The 26,152-nt window shown below is 41.2% G+C and overlaps 1 protein-coding gene across 3 annotated transcripts in view; it reads left to right on the plus strand.

The window, feature by feature from the left end:
- Positions 1–1,632: 1,632 nt before the first annotated feature.
- The window catches only part of nisch (nischarin), a 44,259-nt gene continuing 19,739 nt past the window's right edge, over positions 1,633–26,152 (plus strand). Inside the window, exons 1-21 of one of the 3 annotated variants that reach the window (XM_034082662.2) lie at positions 1,635–1,883; positions 4,589–4,672; positions 5,540–5,722; positions 8,719–8,767; positions 9,424–9,587; positions 9,704–9,799; positions 10,430–10,525; positions 10,615–10,767; positions 12,708–12,776; positions 14,360–14,545; positions 15,046–15,174; positions 15,815–15,928; positions 16,991–17,216; positions 19,205–19,320; positions 19,907–20,025; positions 20,970–21,254; positions 21,388–21,752; positions 22,180–22,385; positions 23,087–23,526; positions 25,259–25,434; positions 25,515–25,578. In XM_034082662.2, coding sequence (XP_033938553.1) covers positions 1,803–1,883; positions 4,589–4,672; positions 5,540–5,722; positions 8,719–8,767; positions 9,424–9,587; positions 9,704–9,799; positions 10,430–10,525; positions 10,615–10,767; positions 12,708–12,776; positions 14,360–14,545; positions 15,046–15,174; positions 15,815–15,928; positions 16,991–17,216; positions 19,205–19,320; positions 19,907–20,025; positions 20,970–21,254; positions 21,388–21,752; positions 22,180–22,385; positions 23,087–23,526; positions 25,259–25,434; positions 25,515–25,578 — 3,401 coding nt within the window. In that variant the 5' untranslated portion in view covers positions 1,635–1,802. Of the gene's footprint in view, positions 1,884–4,588; positions 4,673–5,539; positions 5,723–8,718; positions 8,768–9,423; positions 9,588–9,703; positions 9,800–10,429; positions 10,526–10,614; positions 10,768–12,707; positions 12,777–14,359; positions 14,546–15,045; positions 15,175–15,814; positions 15,929–16,990; positions 17,217–19,204; positions 19,321–19,906; positions 20,026–20,969; positions 21,255–21,387; positions 21,753–22,179; positions 22,386–23,086; positions 23,527–25,258; positions 25,435–25,514; positions 25,579–26,152 lie in introns of those variants that run through there. The other 2 variants (XM_034082663.2, XM_034082664.2) reach the window with 2 other exon arrangements.

Consider the following 26,152-nt stretch of genomic DNA (forward strand, 5'->3'; position numbering starts at 1 on the left):
CACTCACAAAAATAACAGTCACAGAAGTTAGTTAATGTGTCATACACACACAAGTACCCAACCCAACTATGGACTTATAAGACAGTGGAAATTACTGTTGCAGTGGTGAGCAAAATTACAAACAAAGAACGTTATGTTCTGGCTGCAAATGAACTGTCTCACAAAAAGCCTTCCCTTCATTAAACACATAACAAGCGTTAAGTCAATTTAATTAAGTCTTTTGTCCAGAATTGAATATCACAACAAATAATGAATGCACTAATTATCGGGCTCTTGTATTCTCCCCAGACAATAACTTACTTTGTTGACTGTGTGTCTTTAACTGTAATGCCCTTAAGAGTGTCACATTTTAGTAAACATTTTTAACTGTGTGTGGATCACATTCAAGTCCTCCTTAGCATAGATTGTAATCACTTTATGGTCCCTTGGATTTGCATCTAGCGCCATCATCAGGTCAAGCTTTTGATTGAATATATGAGTATATTCCTGCAAAACTAATTATATTTCCATCAGCCTCGGCTGTAGACTACATGCACATATTGCTAATGATCAACTGTCAGCATGCTAACTGTCTAAACTAACATGGTGCACATGGTAAACATTAAAGCCATTCAACCTGTTTAACTCCAAACATGTTGTATAATGTGCTCATTGTGTAGCATTTAGCTTAAGTACCGATGTGCCAAAGTACAGCTTTATAGAGCAGCTTTGCTGTAGTCTTGGTTTGAAATCAGTAGACAGGAAGAATTAATCAATAATTGAGGACATTATTTTAAAAAAAGCACAGGACCCCTTTATCAATATATAAGCAATAAAGCATACACATTGTCTTCAATGTCACCTGACATAACAAATCATTTCCTCGTAGTAAGTCCATTACAACGCATTCTGCTTCCTGCATCAACAAATCTCTGCCGTTACAATTCAGTTTAGTTCCAAAATATGTAGGTCACTCGAACAAAGCATAGACCATAATGTGACATAACACACCCATATGATTGCAGCTGCACTAGCGACCCCGTATGGCTGTGATGTGTATTACATAGAACAGTTTGAAGTTTAATCAAGAACATTTGCTAAAATGACTCCTGTTATTGTGTTAATAACACAAAAATAATAACACAGACAGTGTTATATATTATATAATTTAATTATTCTTTGTTTTGCATTAATATGAAAGCAGTATTTTTGTTTGTTGAGGTGGAGCTTATTTTTTAACCATTTGAATAATTTTTTTTTTATTATTGATTAATCTGCTGAGTTAATTCTCAATTTTTTTTGTAAAATGTGTGAAATAAGAATTGAAAACTCTTGAGCCTATTGTTGATTTTTTTGTAATTTTTTCAGATGATTATTCATCAAAAATATGTTAAGAAAGCCACACCACACGGCACACACTATGAATTAATAATCTATATCAATATGAAAGTATTTGGTCAAAAATAGTTAGTGGGGGGGGGGGAATTGTCCGACCGGCCCACTTCGGTACCGGCCCACCGGGAAAACTCCCGGTATTCCCAATGGTTTATAAAATATAAATTATGGTGTGTGTAAGTGTGTGGATATGTTCTTTCTCTTAACAGAGGGTGGTGGTAATGCGCCACTAAACTGTATGCGAACCTCTGTAAAACAAGAAGAAGACGAGAAAGAAGAAGAAAGCTGTCAGCTGCTTCAGCAACACAACAAACATGGCGTCAGGAGGCGGCTAACTGAGAAGAAAAGCTGGGTATCCTCCAGAGCCGTTTTAAATGAAAGTTGTATTTCTTAATTAAAGATAACATTTGCTTCGTCGTGATCTCAAGATGGAGTCTGCTTCGTTTCCAGAGGATGTTTTGGAGAGGAAAGTGTGTGTTGTCGGGTCGGAGCCGGTGGAAAACTACACTGTAAGCTACACCCGGGCTTCCTCTAGCCTCGCACCTCATAGCATGTTTAGTATGTAGCTAGCCTAAGCTTCAGATCAATTATCGTGACAGTGAGTTACTGTGGAAGAATATAACCTATCGGTGAATATGTACGGTGTTCAGTTACAATACTTGTTTTCCATCAGTCAATATGTCATTTTCCTCCTGAGGCTTGACTCAATAGAACGACAGATCTGACAAGCTAAGTGCTAGCTGCCGTGCTAACTGAACTAGCTGTCAGTGTTGCAGCGGTTTTTAATGTTTCAGACAATATACACAAGACATACAGGAATAAGAGTCTAGAGACTCTAGAGTAGACCATATACAGTCTATGGTCTAGACCAGTGCTTCTCAAACTTTTTTCAGTAATGTACCCAATTTGAAACATTTTCTCAGCCAAGTACCCCCTGACCGACCCGAACATTTTTGATTGAAAAAGCTTATATACATAATTACAATATAGTGATGTTTCCTCAGTGTGTGATTTATTAACTCCTTCGTGCATGAATTACAACAAACTAAGGATATTTTCATTTTATGCATGAAAAAAATAACGTTTTTATTAAACAGATTTTTTATAATATTTGTTTAACAAACTAATGAACACAATTATATATTGTGAAAAACTATAAAATACAATACACACATTTTACATGTTTATATGAGGACCCCCTTGGTGGTTCTAGGAATATTTTATATACAATTGTGTTTTCTATTTAACTTATTGTACTAAGATTATTTTTGTAATCATGCATGGGTTTTTATTAACCTTTTTTTTTTTAAATTTATTTTTAAATCTCACGTACCCCCTGCAGTACCCCAACGTACCCCTAGGGGTCCGCGTACCCCCATTTGAGAATCACTGGTCTAGACTAATCAAGGCAAATTGACCTTGTCAAAAACAACAACATTGTTCTTTTAAAAACTGATTTCAAAGTATTTATAAATCATGCTCATCCGAAAGTGAAAATAAAAAGGCATATTAACAGAGTTTTGTTCAGGTTATTGGGAACAAGAGGTTATTTGTTTTGTTTTTAAATATAGCCTACATATATATGTTTATATTCTGGTAACTTATCCAGTAAAGCTTTTGCAGTAAATAATAACATCAAGGTTGTTCTTAAGTACAGTGACGGCCCGTCCACACAGCGGCGTGCGTTGACGCTTGCCGGCGGGCGTGTCTGACACTCGACCAACAACCAATCACATGAATCTCCCGCCCCAGACACACAAGCACGCGGTTTGATTTGCTAGAGCTTGTACTGGCATATGATTCGATTAACTGACGCCTCCGTCGAGGCGTCAAAAGTTGAACATTGCTCAACTTTTGAAGCGAGCAACGCCAGCAACGCTCCAAGTCGCTTCCCAAAATGCAGTTCGGCTAAAAGTGACGTCACCCCATTCAAAGTGAATGGGCAGAAGCGTTGGAAGCTTCAACGCACGCCGCTGTGTGGACGGGCCGTGAAGTACATTGAACATTTTCATATATCATTGACAACAATGGCTTCTTTCTATTGTTGTTCACATGACCGCACATTACAGCCCTTACAACTTGAATGATGTGGTGAAGTTGAAGGTCCACTATTGACCTAAAAGCAGTTGCATATACGAGGAGATGGTTCAATGGTGGTATGAGCGTCCATGCTGTATAGGAAGCAGTTTTTGAATCTGGCAGGTTTTAATTAGGGATGCACGATATTGGTTTTTTGAAACCGATACCGATAACTTCCTGCTTCTCAAGACCGATACCGATAATAAAAAAAAAATTACGCCACTAATTATTTTAACGCATGTGTATTTTTTTTCCTTGGCCGCCCCGTAGTTTCAGAGCGCATCGACTTTAAAATACCATCTACAAGCTGATGCTGACAGCCCCGCTCCAGCCGCCTGCTTGTGGCAGACCACACTTCCACGCTCACCGGCAGGCACCGATTGGCCATCGGGAGGACCGGGAGGGTGTGTGTATGTGTGGCCCGAGCGAGCGAGAGAGAGACCTTACGTGCATTGTTGTTGTTAGCATCTGGTGCTAGCTAGCTGCGCTAACGGATATAAGGAGCTGTTTAAATGAAAACAGAGGAGCGACATTTCGCCACAACTGCGCCGAGCACTTGACTTTATGCAGGAAGCCAGACAGTGGGACATTGTACGAAAAGTCAGCACACTCAGCACGGATACATGAACATGATTGCAGCTTCCAGGCAGCTCCGGTTCGAGCATATGCCTTGAATTGCACATAGCTCCAACGCACACACACACACACACACACACACACACACACACACACACACACACACACACTCTGTATTGTATTATTGTCTTCGTACGCTTTTAACACACCATCGTAGCGATGGCGATGTTTCAGGTGACTGATCAGGTTCGAAGTATTAGGGAGCGCTGGATTTGTGAAGAACTCCCCTCTTCCTAAACCACTAATACCACAGTACTGGCAAAACGGGAGGAGCCGAGTGAAAAACAAGCGCCCCTCATCCCAATCCACCCACACCGCAGTATTTTTTTCTTTTTTTTTTACCCAAAAAATATATTGTATATTATCTGGGCTATTAATACTGTTATCGGGTTTATCGGGATGACGTCATAATTCCTAATATCGGACCGATAATTATCGGCCCGATAATTATCGTGCATCCCTAGTTTTAATCACTGAATGTCATGCTGTGCTGTTTCAGGTCTATATCATCGAGGTGTCGGATAGAGAGCACAGATGGACTGTAAAGCATCGCTACAGTGACTTTCACGACCTCCACGAGAAGGTAAGAGACCGGAGCAGCCCAGATCAATCTCAATCAACTTGATAGTTCCAAAAATCACTTTTTAAAAAAAATTGAATTATAGAGAAAACATAAATAAATAGTAGAGAGGCACTATATGGGATGTACTGTAGGGTCTATAATTATTATATGTATGTTACGATAAAATATGAGGAGAGCAATAAAGACAGACTTTTTAGTATTTCCTGCCTATACAACTTTTGCATTTGTAATTACAAAAAGACTCTATACCTTTTATCATTTGCAAACAAGCCTCAATACAACTGATATAAATCCATGTGCTCACCATCATCTTTATTGAATTGTTATAGTTGTACTTCGGTGTAAGAAATCCCCACAGCTGATGTAAGGAATGGCTTTACATTATCAGAAGCATTTATTGCCTGAAAGTCCATTATCGGAACAGGGATTAATAATTTACACTTCTGATTGATAAGAGGATAGTATACCCGCCACAGACATAGTGCCATCACATTAATCATTAATAACCATAATGCATTTTGTCAACGCTGGAATGAAGGTTGACTTAATGTTTATCAATTAGTTATCTGCTGATCGTAATGTTCTAAAGTAAGAATGGGCCTTTCATTAAATTACTGAAGGCACAAACCTACAATAGAACACAAAGAACAAGCTTCAAACAGGAAAAAACATCAATATGTCTTATATGGATGATTCATTAATTATTTAAACATCAACAACAAAAACGTTTAAAATGTCCCAGAGTCGGAGGGGACATCTTAAAAGATATTTTGTTTACATTTATTTATAAAAAGGAGAAGCAGCCAATCCTCATATTAGAGAAGCTACTGTACACTTGGACAGCTTTTAGTGTTTTTTCCCCTGCAGCTGACGGCAGAGAAGAAGGTGGACCGACGGCTGCTTCCTCCAAAGAAGATGTTGGGGAAGAACTCAAAGAGTCTGGTGGAGCGGCGGCAGAAGGAGCTGGAGCTTTACCTGCAGACGCTGCTGCAGCAGTTCCCAGAGGCCACACCGTCTCCACTCGCCTGCTTCCTGCACTTTCACCTTTACGTGAGTACACTCGAGGCTCCTACCAGATATGCACAGTAACCTGTTTAAGCCTAAACATGTTCCCAGTTCATCTCAAATCTATTGGATGGGTCTGAGGGCAAGTGATGTTCTCCCACTGAACTGAGAAAACGTTTATTTACGGACTCCTAACTATTGAAGCAACAGTATTAATTAAATACTAAGTACTAGTATTAATTGTTCTGTTTATGTTTTTATGTTTCATGTGGAACCTACTTGAGCAGGTCTCCCTTGAAAAAGAGATCAATGATCTCAATGGGATACACCTGGGTAAATAAAGGTTTGAAATGAAATGAAAATACAACAATACACTTCTTGTCAATCTCCAAATCTATTTTTGTTTTTCCATAATTGTACAGGATGTTATAATGAAGATGGAGCATTCGAAACTGGCCAATCAGACTCCCATATATCAGTTTTTTCGCTAGTTGTGCCACAGGACTTTCCATCATAAAAGTAATTGTTGAATTAAATAAATACACTTTTATATCTGCTATTGAATAAAGATTACTAAAGCTTTTTTGAATGCTGTCAACAAAGAAAGAAAAATGAAAATGTGCCCAAAAAAATGCAACTGCTTGCGCTCCGTATAGCTATATTGGGGTTCTGTCCCTGTGGAGAGGACACGGGTTTGAATATCGCCGAGGACCATTTGCCACGTGTCATCCCATCTGTCTCCACCACATAACCAAAAGCACCAATGGTCCTAAACATTTCTTTAAAAAAAAAATTGCAACTGCTTTACTCTGTTTTGTAATTATAAGCAGAGCATGTTGCAGTGTTTAGTAATTGAAACATATACTGAAAGATTAATTAAGACTAGATGAGTCTTGTCTGGCGGGTCTATTTTGCAAAACGCTGTGACACAAACTTAACTACACTTAAAGCAGTTAAATTGTTTAAACATTTAAATTGCCTCAGTTGTATCAAAAGTTGCTGATGGGCAGAAACTGTTAGGTGTGTCATAAGATAAAAGGTAGTGGGAGAACAGTCATTTGTCTGTAAATGGTGATCCTTTCCCAGTCCGAGAGGCGCTGCTGCAGGCTGGTGTAACAGTTAAACCTGTTAAACCCGAGAGGACCCTAATCCGGGTCCGGCAGGTAGTTTTTTCACGAAACTGTGTCTCAGGTAGGGCTGCTCAATTAATCGTATTTTAATCGCAACAACGATTACGAAAACAACGTAATCAAAATAAAACGATAATTTTTTAATTATTAATTTAAATTTTTTATTAATTTTTATTTGTATTGGTTTTTCAGTTGAATTATACTTAAAGTTCAGGGCAATCAACTGTTAAAACATTTTTTCTCTAATAAATTTATGTTTTCAAAGTAAATGGATAATTGTTTTTAATAATTGTGATATCAATTATTGACCCAAATAATCGAGATTATGATTTTTGCCATAATCGAGCAGCCCTAGTCTCAGGGCTTCTTAATATTTAAAAACCTATTAATGTGTCATACTCACTTAACGGTTAGAAACTCAGCTAAGTGAAGATATGAACCATTTTTACCGAAACAAAGCACAAGTCTCACAAGAAGCGCCCTGAGCGAAAAAATGCTAACGCACTTAGCACAGAACTCAAAGTAAAAATACCATTATTACTTATCGTAACTGCACATCCAATATATCAGATTCCACAGATTCTATAGGTATTAGTATCATCACTGAGTGATCAGAACTCGCGACAGGGGAAGCAAACACAGACATCACAACACGTAGCTTCACGGAGCATTCACGGGAGATCGTCTCACCTTAGCTGTTATTCTGATCAAAAGTCGTCTTCAATGGCATTAAAACGATAAAAACGCTGCTGAAGGTTAATCCATAGGTTAATCCAATGTGTCTTTGTCACTTTGATATGATACCTGATAATCCATCACTTCCTTTTTATGTCAAAAACGGAGATTTCATATTAGCTGCTAATGATAGCCACCAGAGTGTATCGCAGCTTCCGGTTCCGGGGCAATCTGGCTGCGCATCACTCATTCACCAATGGGTAATGTTTAGATGGATTGTAGGAACTTCCCCTCGATTCTATTGGCTCTAACGGTTACAGAGAGATGTCAATCATCAAAATCAAACGAGGGGGGCCAGAGATATGCACCCAAATGACCCCAGAAGTGTTTTTAAAAAAAAATCTCTCTAAAAAGGTTAAATGTCTCTTGTTTTGCATCAATCTTGATACAGGGTACTTATTATATGTTATAGTTTGGATTCCTAAAGCTTTTAGTCTACCATCCCATCATTCAAGGCTGGTTCTCACTATAAGTAATGTTTTTTTTTTTGGACAGACACTATCATTTCAATGGCTCATGTTCAATCTGAATTTACTTTAAAATAAAAACATCTATATTGATTCTGACTCTTCTACATCCAACTCACAGGTGTAACCTTGCTTTGAGAAGAAAGATTATTAACTTAACCCTTTTTAGAAGGGAAGATATAGTCATTTGTTCTGGGAATGTCATTTTGGAGCCTGAGACCTGGAAAACAGGCTCAGGGCTTAACAGGTTAAAGTCTTTGTAGTGCTCGTCGTGACCATTGATTATTTGATGATGTTCATACAACAACAGAGCAGTATTGTCTGCAGAGTGAAGGCTGATTTAAAAACACTCATGTGATGCGAGATGATTAACTGGTGGGTGTCAGTTGGCAAACTTTATTGTTGTTTATTATTCAGCTGCATTAATGATGCAAACTTCTATTGTGTAACGTAATGCAATGAAAAGAATTGACAGCATGATGTTCATGTTCTGAAGCAATCATCAGGCCTTTCCTGTTTGATGTGTTCATCTTGAATAGACGAAGCAGTGTGTTTAACAAATGATAAGAATAGGCCACATCCAGCAACAATAGAACGTTGAAACTTTTGTACGTCTAGCTAATGTTATCTGTTGAGTAGTGAAGAAATCAACCTTGTTTGTTGTTTTGAAGTGAATTCAGTTTTTCAACAATCTCTTTGTCTCTTTCAGGAGATCAACGGGATCACCGCAGCTCTGGCTGAGGAGTTGTTCAACAAAGGTTAGCTTCCTTTGACCTTTGCCCTCTATCTTCATCTAGTGTTTCTAAAACTGTCCTTTAGTGGTGAGTGTGCTTCCAGTTCATATAGCTGCAAAAGCTTTCTCCCTGTCGTTATTTCTATACTTATCAGTTTTACTGATAATGTACAGTAAGTAAATACTTACAATGACATTACATCTCTTACAGTTCTTTATTTCTCAGGGACAATGCAAACTAATTAGAATGTTTTAGTTAAATGCATAGTTTTAATTCACAGTGAGTACATGTCATTAATACTGAGTAGATTCTTGCACAATGACCTGATGTGAAACAACCATTCTTAATACGTTTCTCAATATTGGTTAGCATTGTTTTCTTTTCCTTTTGTGTTGAATAGAAGTCCAACATATTTAAATTGGTTATGCAGCTAAATATATCAATTTGACTGAAAAAAAGATTTGAGATTTAATTGGTTTATTGTCATATGCACATTTAAGTCCCAGTCCCCCCCAACAAGTCAATATTGTGCTCGAAGAAACAGAAATGAACTAGCACAAGAGAATGGTGCATGCGACTCTCCTTGATCACCTGCAATCTGTGTTTATGGGACCAAATATAACAACAGATATAATCCTGTACATCGCGCAGTATCAGATCCCTTGTTTGTTGTGTTGTAGGGGAGCAGTTGCTGCAGGCCGGCGAGGTCTTTTCTCTCTATCCTCTGCAGCTTTACTCTGTCTCCCAGCAGCTACGTCTGGCAAAACCAACCTGCTGCAGCGGAGACGCCAAGACCGACCTGGGACACATCCTGGACTTCACCTGCAGGCTGCGATACCTCAAGGTCTCACACCTCTTTAGAAAACTCAAATCCTGTCGTACCGAGTAACTTTGTATCCTAACTTTTCCTTCAGGAGGAGACGTGATGAGTGTTCTCACTGGTTTTTCTCTGCTGGTCAGGTGTCTGGTACCAGAGGTCCAGTAGGATCCAGTAACATCCAGGAGAGCAGTCTCCCCTTCGACCTGTCTGTCTTCAAGTCACTGCTGCAGATAGAGGTCTGTCTGTCTGTCTGTCTGTCTGTCTGTCTGTCTGTCTGTCTGATAAAATACTGCTTAATCAACACATATACACACAAACCTCATATTTGATGAGGGAATAAATAACACCAGGTTAACAAACATTTCACCCAACATTTAATTTTTTTAGTTAAGAATTAGTACAGAAAATATTGTTATAAAATTAAACTCAAAGTAACATGTTTAAACGCCCCAAATTTCATGTGCTTTGACCCATTCCGGAATAATGTATAGGGGCACTATTATGCTTTCTTTGGTTTTCCCTTCCCTGTAGTGTTATAGAGGTTTGTGTGCATGTAAATGGTCTGCAAAGGCTAACATCCCAAGTCCTCCCCAGAGGGAGTTTCTCTAGTCTACGGTTTAGTAATCTTAAATATGCACAGTAATAACATCATCACTCAGTTTTTGATTGTATTCAAAAAATTATAAATATGAATCTGCAAAGTAAGTCATTAAATAAATGCAGTGGAGTAAAAAGTACAATCTTTCCCTCAGAAATGTAGAAAATAAAACATTTTCTGCTTCCAAAAATGGAAATACTAAAACTAAAAAACTGTATTTCATTTATTTACAAATTCACCTTACTTTTTTCAAACTGTCCGTCTTCAGATCAGTGAGTGCAGCTCGCTGCAGATCCGAGGTCTTTCATCTCTGAGGTCTAGTCTGGCAACTCTGAGTATCCACCACTCCATGGAAACTATGACGGTAAGGTCTACATTAAATACTTCTCTAGTGTTTATGCAGATTATTGTAGATCGTGACCTGATGGTAATGTTATTTCTGTCTCCCTCTAGTCAATCCTGGTCCCGGAGTCGAGCGAGTTCTCTCAGTGGGAGGCTGAGGGGGCGGAGTCAGGCTGTCCCATCGCCGCGGTAATCCCGGTGTGGAGAAATCTGACTACGCTGGACATGAGCCACAACGGCATCAGCACCATCGACAGCTCTGTGGTGAGACACGCACAGAAAACACTGTCTGGACCTCCTCGCTGAAAAAAATTGAACTACCGTACTTTTCGGACTAGAAAGCGCACCTGCATATAAGCCGCAGCAGCTAAATTCGTCTGTCTGTCTTGCTCTCGTTCTGTCTCTCGGTTCCACTTTTACTTTGGCGCGCTACCTGTCTCACTCTTTTCCGGCCTCCAGCTTTTCCGAGAAGGGTCTAGCTGCGGCCGCGGCCAGTACACGGCGGTACACGACACGCCCACCTGACACGACACTACGGTGGCTGAGAAGGGTCTAGCTGCGGCCGCGGACAGGAGAAGGGTCTAGCTGCGGCCAGTACATGGCGGTACACGATGGTACACGACACGCCCACCTGACACGACGGTGGCTGAGAAGGGTCTAGCTGCGGCCGCGGACAGTGGAGGTTGAACCAAGCCCCCAGGAGTGCGCCGGAGTCTTGTGGCCAAACGGCGGTACTACACTTCCTTTGTGGTCTCTAACTCGTTGGATAATCTTTTTATAAACTACCCAGTATGAACGTTCCCGGGTAGCAGTTCTCTTCCCTCCCTTCAATCTAATCCTTCCCTTCCCCCCATCCTAACCCTAACCACTCCCTACCTTTTTACCTAATCCTAATCTTCCTTCCTCCCTCCTAAACCTAAACCCCAAAACCTCTCCTACTGTAAGAAATTAAAATCAATGTTTATACTACATGGGCTGTATGATGTAAATCTCGTCAATTCGCTTTTAACGGTGGTGCCTCTCAGCCACCGTAGTGTCGTGTCAGGTGGGCGTGTCGTGTACCGCCGTGTACTGGCCGCGGCCGCAGCTAGACCATATTAGGCGCATTCACACTGCGGTACTTTTCCCACAAAGGTTCATGCGAACTTAGTTCATGCGAACTCTTTAGTTCGCATTAAGTAAGTACAGATCGCGTTCACACCAGAAAAAGTCCCTGGGGGAGGATTAGGCAAATGAAGCCGCTGTCGTCACTTCTTCTTCTTCTTCTGCTTTGGGTTTACTGGCAGGCCGCAACCCACTTCACGGCGTATACTGCCGCCCAAAGTCCCCGGCCGGAAGTCCCCGGAGTTGGGGACTGGCTTCAGTCGAAGCTGCTGGGAGTCCCAGCAGCTTCTACTGAAGCCTTCCGAGTAAATCGCCAGAACGCCGACACCTCCTCATCTCCCCCGCTCCCATGTTTTATTTTGTGTTGCCATAAGTTAGTCTCTCTGCATTTCTGTGCTGGGCTAATGCTAATGCTAATAATGCTAATGCGAGGATAATAAAATGGCGGCTTCACAAAACTTTTTGGGAGTTTTACGGGGCGTGGTTTGCAATCCGCCCAGCCAATCAGAAATATAGCTCTTTTCTCACAAAAGAGCCACTCGAAAGTCCCTGCTCGAGGGGGTAAAAAGGTTCGCATGAACTAATTTTAGTACCGGCTCTTTTTGGTGTGAACGCGATCATGAACTAAGTTCGCATGAACCTTTGTGGGAAAAGTACCGCAGTGTGAACGCGCCTATTGGCTTTTCCTGCTGGAGCCCGCCGCTTAAAGGTGGCGGGCGCGGACCGGTCATAGAGCCCATAGTGTTAAAAGGTGGTTAATTTTACCTGTAAAATCCATAGATTGAGGAGGTTCCCTAGTGGTCGTTAGCTGTACAAAAAAAATGGGGAAAAAAGCTTATAGTCCGAAAAGTACGGTATATGCATTATTTATCTTTACTGGCCATGGACATCCTGAAAAAGTTGTCTGAAGTGAACATATATTGAGCTGGATATTATTTTTTTAGCATTTTTTAATAAAACAGTGGATACAAATATGTTATATCAGCAGGTCATGCCTTAATATCTTAACAAAGGGCTAAAGAAAGCATGGGTAAGTGATTAAAGAAATGTTAAGGTACATCAGGTTCTGTAGGTTGACTCTGAGTGTTTCTCTGTTGCAGAAACTGATTCCTAAGGTGGAGTTTCTGGATCTAAGTCACAACAAGCTGTCCACAGTGGAGAACCTCCAGGTAAGTGGACAGTTTCCTTTTTATGTCAGTATCATTTATAGGGTTGCAGCTACCTATTATTGAGTTTATAGATCATTATTTTAGATAAAGCAATTACTTGATTATCTTGTAAATTATCAGTAAATCAATTAAAGAGCCCAACAATAATTTAAGTCTGAACATCAGTCCAAAGATAGTTTCATAGATAACATTTTCAGCTTATTATTTTTTACACTTCTGAAAAAATACATTTCTACATATTTTAATTGTTTGTTTTATTTCTACTCTCGAATGTAGGGTTGATAAAGTATTTTGGATTCTGATTTTGCAAATATTTTCCTATACATTTTCTGATTTGCATCTGGTCCTGACAGCTGCAGTTATACACCCCTACAGATGTTTATGCTGCGGTCACACGAGGACGAAAACGGTTAAACGCATAGGATTAACGCAAACGCAATCGCAAACAAGCTTCCGTCCACATGCAATAATTATCCGGATAGTGTCTGCCCACACGAGACCGCTCCGTTTAGCTCCAACCGCTGGAGAAGCTGCAGTACATATGCCGAGCCTGTACGTGGCGCTGTAACTTCCTCCACAAAAGCAGCGAAGAAGCATGGTTGTCATGGTTGCCCTTCTGTTTATTCTCCGCGGTGGGGGCCGAGGGAACCGGGCAGAGTTTTTCGCCAGTCAGCGTGTATTAAAGTTTAAATCTTCCGGACAAAATGATAAAAGTGCCGGTCAAAGGTCTTCTTTGTTATTTATTGAGCTTTAAAACAAATGAATAACGACTCTATATATTATAATAATAAAATATACAGAGCCTCTCTTTTTCCTCCCTCTCTTCGGACAGCGCCAGTGTCTGTCTCATGCAGCAGCTGATCCAGTAATCAGTGACCCGGCCGACTGTAAAAATAAACATATTTATAACTAGTTTAGGGAGTTTGAGAGGTAATTAAAATAGCTAAGGGTGATGATCTGACTTGAAGTGTGTGTTTTGCTGCAGGTGAGCAGAGCTGCGTGTCTCCGTCCTGTCAGATTAGACTTCACTCGCGTTTAGGTCCATATCGAGAGAAAGATAAATAATCTGAATTCAGGGTGCAGTTTACTTTGACGCGGGGGTGAGCAGCAGAGGTGGGGAGAGGCGGGGCTATTGCCTCATCATTATTGCTGTAGATGTTGCACAAACAACTGTAGCATGGTCAATAGCGTCCGGAGCACGATAGCAACTCTGCGATCCGCCATTGTTGTTGTTGTTGGTGGCGAAACACTTCAGCACTGGCGCGGGGTAAACGGAGGTGAGCAGAAGAGGTGGGGAGAGGCGGGGCTATTGCGCAATCACTATCAGTGATCTGAAAATGTTCGGATAGGGCGCACACACGGAGCCGTTTGACCCCCCAGAGAGTGGCGTATGCCTTTCTATCCACCTTGGGACCCGTTATCGTTTCCTCAGTCGTTTAGTGCCGTATTCGGTCGTCCTCGTGTGGCCGAACGGTCTATATGACACTAAACAGTAACGCAAACGACCGAATTCGTCCTCGTGTGGCCGCAGCCTTAGTTTGTCATGAATCAATAGCTGTGAAGTAACCTTTCTGTGTTGGCAGCACCTCTACAATCTGGTCCATGTGGATCTGTCCTACAACTGCCTGCAAGTCCTGGAAGCTGCTCACACCCGTCTAGGAAACATCAAAACTCTGAGTCTGGCCGGCAACCAGCTGCAGCAGCTGAGCGGCCTCACCAAGCTCTACTCACTGGTCAACCTGGACCTCAGCCACAACCAGCTGGACCAGGTAAGAACACCGGGACGTCCTGAGACCAGGAGTGAGAGTAACATAAAAACTGACAGTTTCTTTTTATATTTGATTGTGCAAAAGATGCATTTGCGGCCCGAATAGAAACATTACCAATGGCCCGCTTAGAGCACTTGGTAGAGCTGGCGACCGATATACAAGGGCTCCCCATGCTGATAACCCGGCTGTGAATCCGCCATGGGACCCATCTTCTGCGTGTCACCCCCTCTGTCTCCCCCTTTATAAAAGTGTCACTACAATGCACTGGTGGCCTGAAAAAAATCTTCAAAAAAATAAAAACATTACCTCCTACAAAATGTATGACATATACTACTATCAGAGAAGAAGTACAAAATAAACACTAAATGACCAGCTTGTAAATAAAATATCTATTAAGACATATTTATGTAGTTCAACCAACATTTTAGCTTCGTCTGGTTCCCTTAACAAAAAGCCAATGGGATTTGCGTTGTTTGTGACTTGTGTGTGTTTCATTCCAGCTGGAGGAGATCAGGAACATCGGCTCTCTGCCCTGTCTGGAGAAACTCAACCTGTCCAGTAACCCCATGTGCATCATCCCGGACTACAGGACCAAGGTGCTGGCCCAGTTTGGAGACCGGGCATCAGAGGTACACCACTGAAACCCCACACTATATATATATATATATATATATATATATATATATATTTACCTCTTTACTACTGCTTCTACTGCAGCCAATAGCACCAAATGTTTTGTATTGCCGTACTGCTACTACTGCACAGGTAAAACACCCTTAACATTGAATTAAATCCTAATATTTGTATTAATCCACGCAATAGTAAGAAATGACTCTCTACAAGTACCACTACTCCTACCAATATACTATATAAACTGCTTATACATCTACTGTGACACACACAAGCACACTCAAAGACTGCAACCACAAATGAATATAAAGATTAATTGATTAAACCCTTAATAAAACCTGTACATTTTGTACCCCTTTAACTTTACCTTTTTTTACTTTGTACATTTGTAAATTTCATTTAAGAAGTGCCTTCTATTTGTATTTCCTCTTTGCGGCGATTGCTGTTTTTATTACAGTTTTAAAACCCACAGAGAGAAACATGCAAAATGACGTATATTTCTTAAGTATAATAAGATTCTCATACTGATAGTACTATTATCAAGATTTCTGCTGTTTAGTTTACTAGAGCTACTGCTACTGCTGCTCTTGATCGTACTTCAGGACTGTCACACGTGTTTTCTTCTCTCTGCGCCTCCAGGTTTGTCTGGACGGTAAGGTGACGACGGAGAAGGAGCTGGACACAGTGGAAGTGTTGAAAGCAATTCAGAAAGCCAAAGAAGTCAAAGACCGGATGAGCAGCGGAGACAAGAAGGTACGTTCATTAGACTTCAGGCAGCAACAAACCAGTTTGTATTATTTCAATTGTCTGTATTTTTGTCAGATATAATGACAGTTGCCACCTAAAAGATGAGAATGAATGATACATTTACATATTAAGTGTCAATAAGTAGTTTATTCATCTCTTTTATGGAGGTTTTTACTCATTGTTTTTCAGGTTTTGGGGAATTTTTTAACATTATCAGTATTTTCTGTTTTGCAATGATTTGACTCCCAAGACTCTCAACAAGAATCTTGAACCCAAACCTGTGTTAAATAATGTTCATATCTTCCATAGGAATGAACCCTGAAACCTTCTGTAGTGTTTTTATCACGCTCACCTGATTATAGGCCATTAAGATGTGGCTCATATAGATGTGATAAAGTAAATGACTAACCTGAACATGTGCACATCAGCAGCAGAGTTACGACACATACAGCAAGTCAAAGACGCCTAAAACAGTCCTTATGCCGTCTGGCTGGTTGTAATCCTACCTGAAAAACTCAAATGCACCGAGCTAAAACTGATTGTGTTAAAAAAGAACCTACAAAAAAAGTGTAGTTAGTTTTTCCTGAAAATGTGTAGAACATGTACTGTGAACCTTCCCTTTTCTTGTTCTTCAATGAGAGCGTTGGAAATATTTTGTATTGTATTTCTTATTCAGGAAAGTTGAGATATTAAGTGCATTTGGGTCCAGAGAGCAAGCAGAAACGCAGGGTATTGAATGCAGCTTGTTCACATATTCTACACCATTCAATAAACTGTGAAACCAAGTCACAAGTTGGAACACGATTTTGAAAGTTGAATGGCACAGTTTTAACTCTTGAACTCACACAACCAGATACATGAACAGTAGTATTACAACTGAACTGGACTAGCACTGGTCAAGTTGTTTTCATTTAAAGATACCAGTGCTGTGTCTGTATTCAAAGCGAAAATATCAGTCTTCAACCCGGTGTGACTGTTCCTCTGCTGCTGGGTGGAGGTGTTAGGATGCTCCTCTGCTCCATGATGTCGCTGCTCTCTGAAGCTTCCTCCTCTCTGTCCTCTCGTCAGATCAGTGAGGAGACCAGGCTGTCTGCTGCTGCACCTCCTCTCCTCTCCTCCTCCTCCTCCTCCTCCTCCTCCTCCTCCTCCTCCTCCTCCTCCTCCTCTCCCCCCTCCTCTTCCTCCTGCTGCTCCTCTGCTGTCGCTCCTCCCACTGTCACCTCTTCCCCTTCCTCCTCCTCCTCCTCCTCTTTCTCTTCCTGTCCGGCCCAGCAGGCCTCTTGCCCCAGCCAAGGTAATCATGTATGTATCAGGCTGTGCAGGGCTGAGGGAGGGGTGGTGATTTGGTATCATTTGATTTAAGGCAACAGCCAGACAGATGAGTATGTTTCTCTGCTCTTTATCAGCTGCTGTCCCCAAAACAGCAGCTGATGGTGCTTGCTGCGGCGCAGATAGTGATTATTTTCATTATCAATCCAACATATTTGTAGCTAATGTAGCTCACCTGCTGCTGTTGCTTAGTCTTGTTTTAAACCAGATATCCCCAGTGTTTTATTTCCTGGAGAATACACTTTGCTTTTCTCCTCAAACTTGTACAGCTCTGGAAAAAGAGACCAATCTCAATCTCATTCCATTCCACTGTCTGTTGAATTCTAACACAGAGAAATGTTGTCAGTAGTTTAAAGAATCAAATAGAAAAAGGTTTTACTCAAACGCATATCTATAAATAGTGAAACTGATAATGCTGCAGGGGTCTTTTAACTTTGTCCAGAGCTGTATACGTATACAGTAAATGGTGACCAATTGCCTGTTGCTTTCGCTGTTCATAACTTTAAGCCCCTACTGACTTAAATCTTTACTAAGATGACATTTGTCCATCGCACATGTTGCAACAGCCTCATTATCTCATAGCTCTAATTAAATTGACCAAACCAACCAATAATACAAAAAGATCTGCCCATCTCAGATGTTTTACTTATAGGAGATTCAGGGTTTTGTATGCAAGAATAAGAATCGTTCATCTCCAGGTGCCAGAGTAGAAACCTGGCGTCAGCTAAATGTCTTCAAGAGTTTAACACAACTCTTCAAACAACATGTTTATTTCAACATGACAGATAAATCAGTGTCTGGTGACTGAAGATTAATAGCTTAAATAGTTTAAAATAAACATTTAGTCTTATTAGACTACAGGAATGACTGATCACGTGCAGCTCTGCGCTGCTAGTGGAATACCAACAGTAGATGGTGGTCACAAAGGCCCTGTTTTTAGGAGGCACAGAAGCTAAGGAATGTTCTGCTTGAATAGGGCAGCAGCAAAATGTATTTTATCCACCAAAAAAAAAAAGACCCAACCAAAACAAATCATTATCAGTCGAGCTGTATGTTATATTTCAAATATCTGTAGTGCTTTACCTCGCCAGCAGACGGCACTTTCGGGAGAAAACCCCAATAAGTTGACCTTGCAGAACAAGGTAGTTGCTGGGCTGCTGCTGCCATGTTTGGTCTCAAAACCTTCACACCACAAAAGTTGTACTAGGTTTGAGATAAATCTGTTTATTTTTCTGAATGATTAATTTATTTAAAACTGAGTGGTGGCTGTTCCAACAGCTGAGCACAAAGGGGAACAACTAACCAGCGACTGATGGTCACCATTTATTTTTCTGAAGGTTGTTGGACACCCTGATAATCCTGACTAACATCCGTCTGTGTCGCTTAGCACAGGCTGCACACTGTGTGAATGTCCCTATCCAAATAATAAGAACTAAGTGCACGTTGGATTTGTCTATTTTTGAACATTGTCTCTGATTCACACTTTGCATGATGAGATATAAATGGTTACAACATTTGAAAACATTATTTCTGTCAGAACTGAGTATGCATGAATATGTTTAACTGAAGCTAGACGTTATTTAATATTTTATTTTGACTGTTTCATAGATTGACATAATCTATTATTGTGCTGATGATTATCTCTTATTCTTGTTTACACTTTTAGGGTTCTGACGTGTAAAAAATACCCATCATTTCTAAGACCCCATGTTTAGTAACTAATGTTAAGACAAGAAACATCATATAATATTTATATTTAAGTAGCTTCAGCCATCAAATTAGTGCAACATGTTTTGAACACAATTCAATATGTTTTGGTAAGAACTTGTCAAATTATTCTGCACGAAAATAGAAACTGTCAATCTGTAAATGAACCCAGAAGGACATCAGTAAATCTGCAGAGCTTGCTCCTCGCCTCACAGCAACCCTCGTTTATTTGGTTTTCTGTTTCAGAAGTGACAAGCAGAGAAGACTCCGTTCCCCCCCGCACTCTCCCGCCTGTGGACGCTGCACCCCCCCCACCAAGCTTTAAAACCAACACAAACCTCCTGCCTGCTGACCCCACCCAGGTGAGGGCAGCATAAAACAACCATCATATTATCATCACATATTGCTCTAGTTTCTGCTGGGAAGAAAACAAATGATTCACTTTAGACTGTCTCTAAATAATAAAATACAATATTGTTTGCACTCAAGTTCCGCGACGACCTAATTACAGACAATTAGCGTTTGCTGAATGTGATATCTGTGGCTGATTGTTTGAGTCTGCTTTGACGGACAATCTAACAAATGTTAGGTTCTAATTTCCAAACCAATGCTCACGACAGCAATGCATCCTTCAGTGTTCTCTCAATATCTTGATGGATCAAGCAAGGCAAAAAGACTAGCATTAGTTTGTCAGAGGACTGTTTTACAAATTATTTAATATTTTCAGGTTATCATTTAGGCAGATGGCATTGTGACTGTTCTGAGATCTGTAAAATATGTTGTATAAAGGAAGAATAATGTGTGAACAAACTAAACTTATCATTTAGATTTGAGGTGTAATAGTTTGTCATTGAACAAAATGTCTTGATTAAAAACAACACATTTTGCCAAATGTTTTGATATATATTTAGTCTCAGCTGCACTCTAATGTTGTTTTGCTGTCTGCAGGTACACCAACCTGCTGTCAGTCTGTCTGAACACACACTCTGTGGAGCTCCCACAAGCATAACTACTACCACTACTACTAATACTACTACTACTACTACAAATTCTACAAAGGCTGTCTGGTCAGTATCAAATCAAATTATTTACCACAACAACTCTAAATACAATTTTCTAACTTAAAGGTTATTGTATTTCTCTTAATCTACTGCTGGGAAAATCTACTTTTAATCCTTAAATTTATAATGTGCAACACCTTTAAGTATTGGGGATGACTTTTCAGGAGTAAAATAATAATAGCAAGGTAGAGGTCGTAATATTTAGAGACTATTTTTGTAGAGTTTGCAAATTAAAAAGGTAGCATGCTAAAGTGAAATAGCTGTAACTTGGATCAATGCTGTTTGGATCTGGTGATGTTGAAGGGTATTCTGCTTTTTCAATGTTTTCCTTTCTTATAGGGTGTTATGTTTGCTATAATCCCTGTGTTCCTCCCAAAGGGAGTTTCTCTCCCACGCACTCCCCCAACCATTGGATTCCTTTGTTCTCCTTCCATCACATAATGACACGACTGTGACACTCGCACTTCTATTGGCTAGTGCTTCAACACATTGGATGTTATGGGGTAAGGGGAAGGACATATCTAAGCCGTTGACCAATCACAACACAGTCGACCAGCTAACCAATCAGAGCAGACTGGGCTCTGGTTTCAGACAGAGGGTGAAAAGAGGTGCTGCAGCACAGGCAGGATGAGAAAAACCCCCACAGTAGAGACACATGAACCTGAAAATGAGCACAGTAGGGCCCCTTTAACTAATAAACGCATTCGCAAATGGATGTTTTATCATGGAACCAATGGTCTTAATAATAGAGGAGCATTCTAAATGTTATTTAAAAATGTAACGTCCATAGGTTTGATTTATACCAGGGATATGAAATAGTAGCAGGGGTGTTAATGAATTGAAAATGAGCGGATAGGGAAACTGAAGCAATAAAGTCTGGTAGTCATTTCTGAACATTGTTTCTGTCATGAAATGTAAAAAGAAAGATCTCCATCCTGTTTCTCCTCCAGTTGCGCCTGCTGCTCTTCCCCCCCCTCCAGACCAGCTGAGACCCCTTGCTTCTCCTGCAGCGCAGCCTGCTGTCCTCTACTTCCTTCTCTGCTGCTCTCCCTCTCCTCCTCCAACAAAGACTTCATTACCCAGCTCTCCCATCGGCTAAGCTCCATTCTGAAGGAGCAGAAAAGGGAGAAGGTGGAGGAGGAAGAGACAGAGGAGGAGGAGAGAGAGGAAGACAAGAGGTCTAAATGCAGAGAGCTTCAGTCCCATGTGGAGTGCACTGAGGAGGGAAGTCTCAGGTAATGTAACCACTGGTTTCCCAGTTGATCCCCTAAAAAACTAATCCCCTCAGATGTTCCCATTAGATTTTGGGATCCCCTCAAATTCAAAAAACGTTAATAATTGATTCATATTTCATTCTCATTATTACAGTCCAGGCTCCAGGGACGGATACTTCGAGATGGGCCTGGATGACTCTTTAGAGGAGTCCGTCGGCTCCTCTTCCTCCACGTCGCTCGCTGTTCCTTCTGCAGAGGAGCCTGGTAGCCAGCAGGAGGAGCTGTGTGAAGAAGAAGAGGAGGAGGAGGAGGAGAAGGAGGAGGAGGAGGAACAGGAGGAGGAGGAGGAGGAGGAGAAGGAGAAAGAGAAAGAGGTGCATGTCAGCAGGGTCCTGTGGTGCTACTGTCTTCAGCTGAAGGAGGAAGTGGAGCAAAAGAAGGCTTGCCTGGTGCTGACAGACCAAATGTTGTGCCTGATGTACCTGTCAGATGATTTCACACGGTCCAATCAGGACGCAGGTAAACACACAATCAGATTTCGTTTTTCATATTAGTTTACTTTGCTGCTTGTTGCCAAATTAACTAATCGTGCTTCATGAGAATTGCCTTGGTTCATGGAAAGGCATTGTAATGTTCTGGTACCTACAGTCATGCACATCCAAGTCCGGATGCAACACCAGGTCTAATGCAGAACCGTTTACTATTAACAGTAACGGAGCTGAAAATCCACATAGCTTTCCTTTTAATAATAACGTATAAACGGCAACAATGATTTATAAAGAAATGTTGACAGAAAACCAAGGGATCACCGTGCTAACAAACACAACAGTAACTGCCTTTTTTTTCCACTGTGTGTTAAAAGCATGCATATCATCCAAAATCAATTGCATGACGTGCGCTTGTTGATTTGCTGTGTGTTTGAATATTAAGAGCAATCTGTTCTCAGACCAGGAGCAGAGTGTGGAGGAGGTGCTGTCCAGCCTGCAGGTGGACCTCCTGCTGCCGTACTCACAGCTCCTCCTCTCCTCCCAAGCCGAGCTCCCTGACTCCTGCCTCGCATTCGGCCTCCAAGCCGCCCCGACCCGCTGGTTCCTCTTCTCGGAGCCCGAGGCGCTCCGGCAGACCAGGAGCGAGCTGAAGGTGTTGATCCAGGTCAGAGAGCAGCATGTGAAGCATTGAGAGTTCCTACATTTTACAGCACAGATAGTCCAATTTAGTTTCCCCTTTTAAACATGTTTGTATTACATTAGTAGGTATTGCGATCATTTTAGGTGTTCTTTAAATATTACAACTTTCTCACAGGAGAGAGCATCACAGTTCACTACGCTGCTGAAACTTGATTTGCAGACAGTACATCTTATCACGATGAGTAAAGACATAATGTGGTTCTGGTTGGACTAAAGTCTAGAAATCTGGTATGGACATACTTCGGTCTAGTTGTCTAACGGTAGAACTTTAAAAAGAAAAATCCCAATTCTATGTAAACTCGGTGTCAAGATGTTTTGAAAGTGAGTAAAAAAAGTTACATTGGGATTTTATTTAACAATATGAATGAACACAATGCCGTATTACCTTGTACTGTTTCTGATTTTATGCAAAGCGTCTTTGAGCACCAGGAAAAGCGCTATAAAAATGAAATGTAGTATTAATATTTGTATTATGCATTTGGGGTTTGCCTGTCCCGGTAGTGTGCTATACAGGGCTTTGTGCATGTACTGTAAATGGTCTCCAAATAGATGTTTGGGGGGTTTCTCTCCCACACTCTCACCATAGGTCACCACCAGTATGATATGTGAAGCATATACATGTCGATACCAAAATAAAAATAAACGTATTTTCCTCCTTTTCTCAAGGCCGTGAAGTCTCAGCCTGACCCCGAGCCCCCCCTCCCTCCTCAGCTCCTCCACCGCTCGCTCATCAACTCCTGGGAGCTGGAGGAGAGTCAGGGGGCCCAGGGAGGCTATGCTGCCTTTCTCCTTCCTTCCTCCTCCACCTCCTTCTCGGCCCCGGACGCCCACCAGTTCCTGTCAGACATCTTCTCCAGCAGAGAGGACCCCAGCCTCCCTTCCCTCCTCTTTCTCACCCACAGACACCTCTGGGTGCTGAAGATTGATTTCAGAGAGCTGGCAGAGAGTGAGAGAAGGAGCGCTGGCCTTCATCACTCCTCCTCCTCCTGGTGCAGGCTGGTCCGTGTGCCCATCGGCTCCATGGTGCTCCACCCTGGAGAAAGGGCTTCAAAGGTCGAGGAAAGAAGCAGTAACACCTCCTGCCCCGACCCCAAACACCACCACAGGTACAGAGGCTGTGGTTGGATCAATGGATTGTTTTGCTTTTCTGTGTAGTGTATTTATGCCAGATTTTTACTGACAATTACATTTTTATAAAGTATAATTTGAAAGCACTCGTGTGTCTGCACAACATTTAACAGGACAAAAAAAAAACGAACAACATGAAGTGTGTTAAACTAGCTAGATAAGTTATTTGTGTTATTATATTTAGTTTAAAATGGTAATATTTACAAATGTTTCTTTTTTTAACTTTTCCAAAAGTCTTAATCACAAAAATAATATAACTTCCAAAATGCCCCACATATCAACAGAATATTCTTCCTTAGTCCATATTTGTTGGTGTTTAGCCTTTCAATCATGTTTCCAATGCAGTAAAAAAAACATAACATGATAAGTTGTATTCATTACAGAAAATTGAAATAATTGGGCAAAACATACACTGAACAAAAATATAAATGCAACACTTTTGTTTTTGCTCCCATTTTTCATGAGATGAACTCAAAGATCTAAAACATTTTCTATAAACACAAAATAACCATTTCTCTCAAATATTGTTCACAAATCTGAAAAAATCATCTGCATGCTCGTCGTCCTCATCGGGGTCTCGACCTGACTCCGGTTCGTCGTCGTAACCGACTTGAGTGGGCAAATGCTCACATTCGATGGCGTCTGGCACGTTGGAGAGGTGTTCTCTTCACGGATGAATCCCGGGTTTCACTGTTCAGGGCAGATGGCAGACAGCGTGTGTGGCGTCGTGTGGGTGAGCGGTTTTCTGATGTCAATGTTGTGAATCGAGTGGCCCATGGTGGTGGTAGGGTTATGGTATGGGCAGGCGTATGTTATGGACGACGAACACAGGTGCATTTTATTGATGGCATTGTGAATGCACAGAGATACCGTGACGAGATCCTGAGGCCCATTGTTGTGCCATTCATCCACGACCATCACCTCATGTTGTAGCATGATAATGCACGGCCCCATGTTGCAAGGATCTGTACACAATTCCTGGAGGCTGAAAACATCCCAGTTCTTGCATGGCCAGCATACTCACCGGACATGTCACCCATTAAGCATGTTTGGGATGCTCTGGATCGGCGTATACGACAGCGTGTTCCAGTTCCTGCCAATATCCAGCAACTTCGCACAGCCATTGAAGAGGAGTGGACCAACATTCCACAGGCCACAATCAACAACCTGATCAACTCTATGCGAAGGAGATGTGTTGCACTGCGTGAGGCAAATGGTGGTCACACCAGATACTGACTGGTTTTCGGACCCCCCCAGACCCCCCCAATAAAGCAAAACTGCACGTTTCAGAGTGGCCTTTTATTGTGGCCAGCCTAAGGCACACCTGTGCAATAATCATGCTGTCTAATCAGCATCTTGATATGCCACACCTGTGAGGTGGGATGGATTATCTCGGCAAAGGAGAAGTGCTCACTGTCACAGATTTTTTCAGATTTGTGAACAATATTTGAGAGAAATGGTTATTTTGTGTTTATAGAAAATGTTTTAGATCTTTGAGTTCATCTCATGAAAAATGGGAGCAAAAACAAAAGTGTTGCATTTATATTTTTGTTCAGTGTAATTAACAGTGAATGTTTGGGGACACAAATGTAATGTCTAGATAGCCGAATGTCTTTGTAAAACAGAAAAGCGATTTCCAACTTAATGATTTAGTTTCCTCACGCTTAACTTTGGTCATCATCTGTATTTGAACTCTTATGTTGAGCGCAGGAGGAGTCACTCTGTGGAGCTGCTGCTGGGCGGTCAGAGGCTGCTGCTGCTCTTCCCTCTGGCCCAGAACAGGAGCTCCTTCCTGGGGGAGCTTAGGCAGAGGAGAGCTGCTCTGGAGGGGCTGAAGATGGTCGCCCTGCCTCTGCCCTGTCCACAGGACGGGCCGCACACACAAGGTTAAGACTGAATACCATGGTTTTTGACTCTTACTGGTGTATTCTCTCCGTGTGTTGACACGTTGTTGTTGTGTTCTCAGGCCGTCACGGATCCAGAGACCAGTGCTGTTGTTCCAGCAAGAGGAAATCACACAGCACCAACAGGTACACTTCTGAAGCAGTGGAACATCAAATACTACCTGTCCATGTAAATCTTCTTCCACTTGATGCTGCATTGAAAGCTGCATGCTAATATCACACGTTTGCTGTTATTAAAGCCTCTAATGCTGGAAGTACAACACACTGATTTATCAGACATTATTTATCTAAAACAAACCATGATACAGAATCAATCCGGTTTGCCACAATGAAGCTGTCATTTCATCACCTCATCACATTAAGTGAGTAAGATACATTGGCATTGTTGATTTCATCACATATTCATCAACTTTGTGTGATGATGATTAGTTATCAGAAACATCAGAGATATGTTTGAGATTATATTTATAATATTCACAAAGTTTGTCCACCAAAAAGCACAAATTAAAATGTCCTCAATCAGGACATATTTTGGTAACAAGTATTTAAAAACGTCTTATCAAAATGTTTGTGAAGTCATTTGTAAATGTTAAAATACAGATATAATCATTTTTAAACAGATTTTGTAAAGGAAATCTTTAGTTTTTTGTTGTTCCTTGTTTGGAGCCGTGTACATCTTTTTCTGAAAGCTAAATAGACT

This window comes from Pseudochaenichthys georgianus, chromosome 5 (assembly GCF_902827115.2).
Source record: "Pseudochaenichthys georgianus chromosome 5, fPseGeo1.2, whole genome shotgun sequence".
In the NCBI taxonomy this organism is placed as follows: domain Eukaryota; kingdom Metazoa; phylum Chordata; class Actinopteri; order Perciformes; family Channichthyidae; genus Pseudochaenichthys; species Pseudochaenichthys georgianus.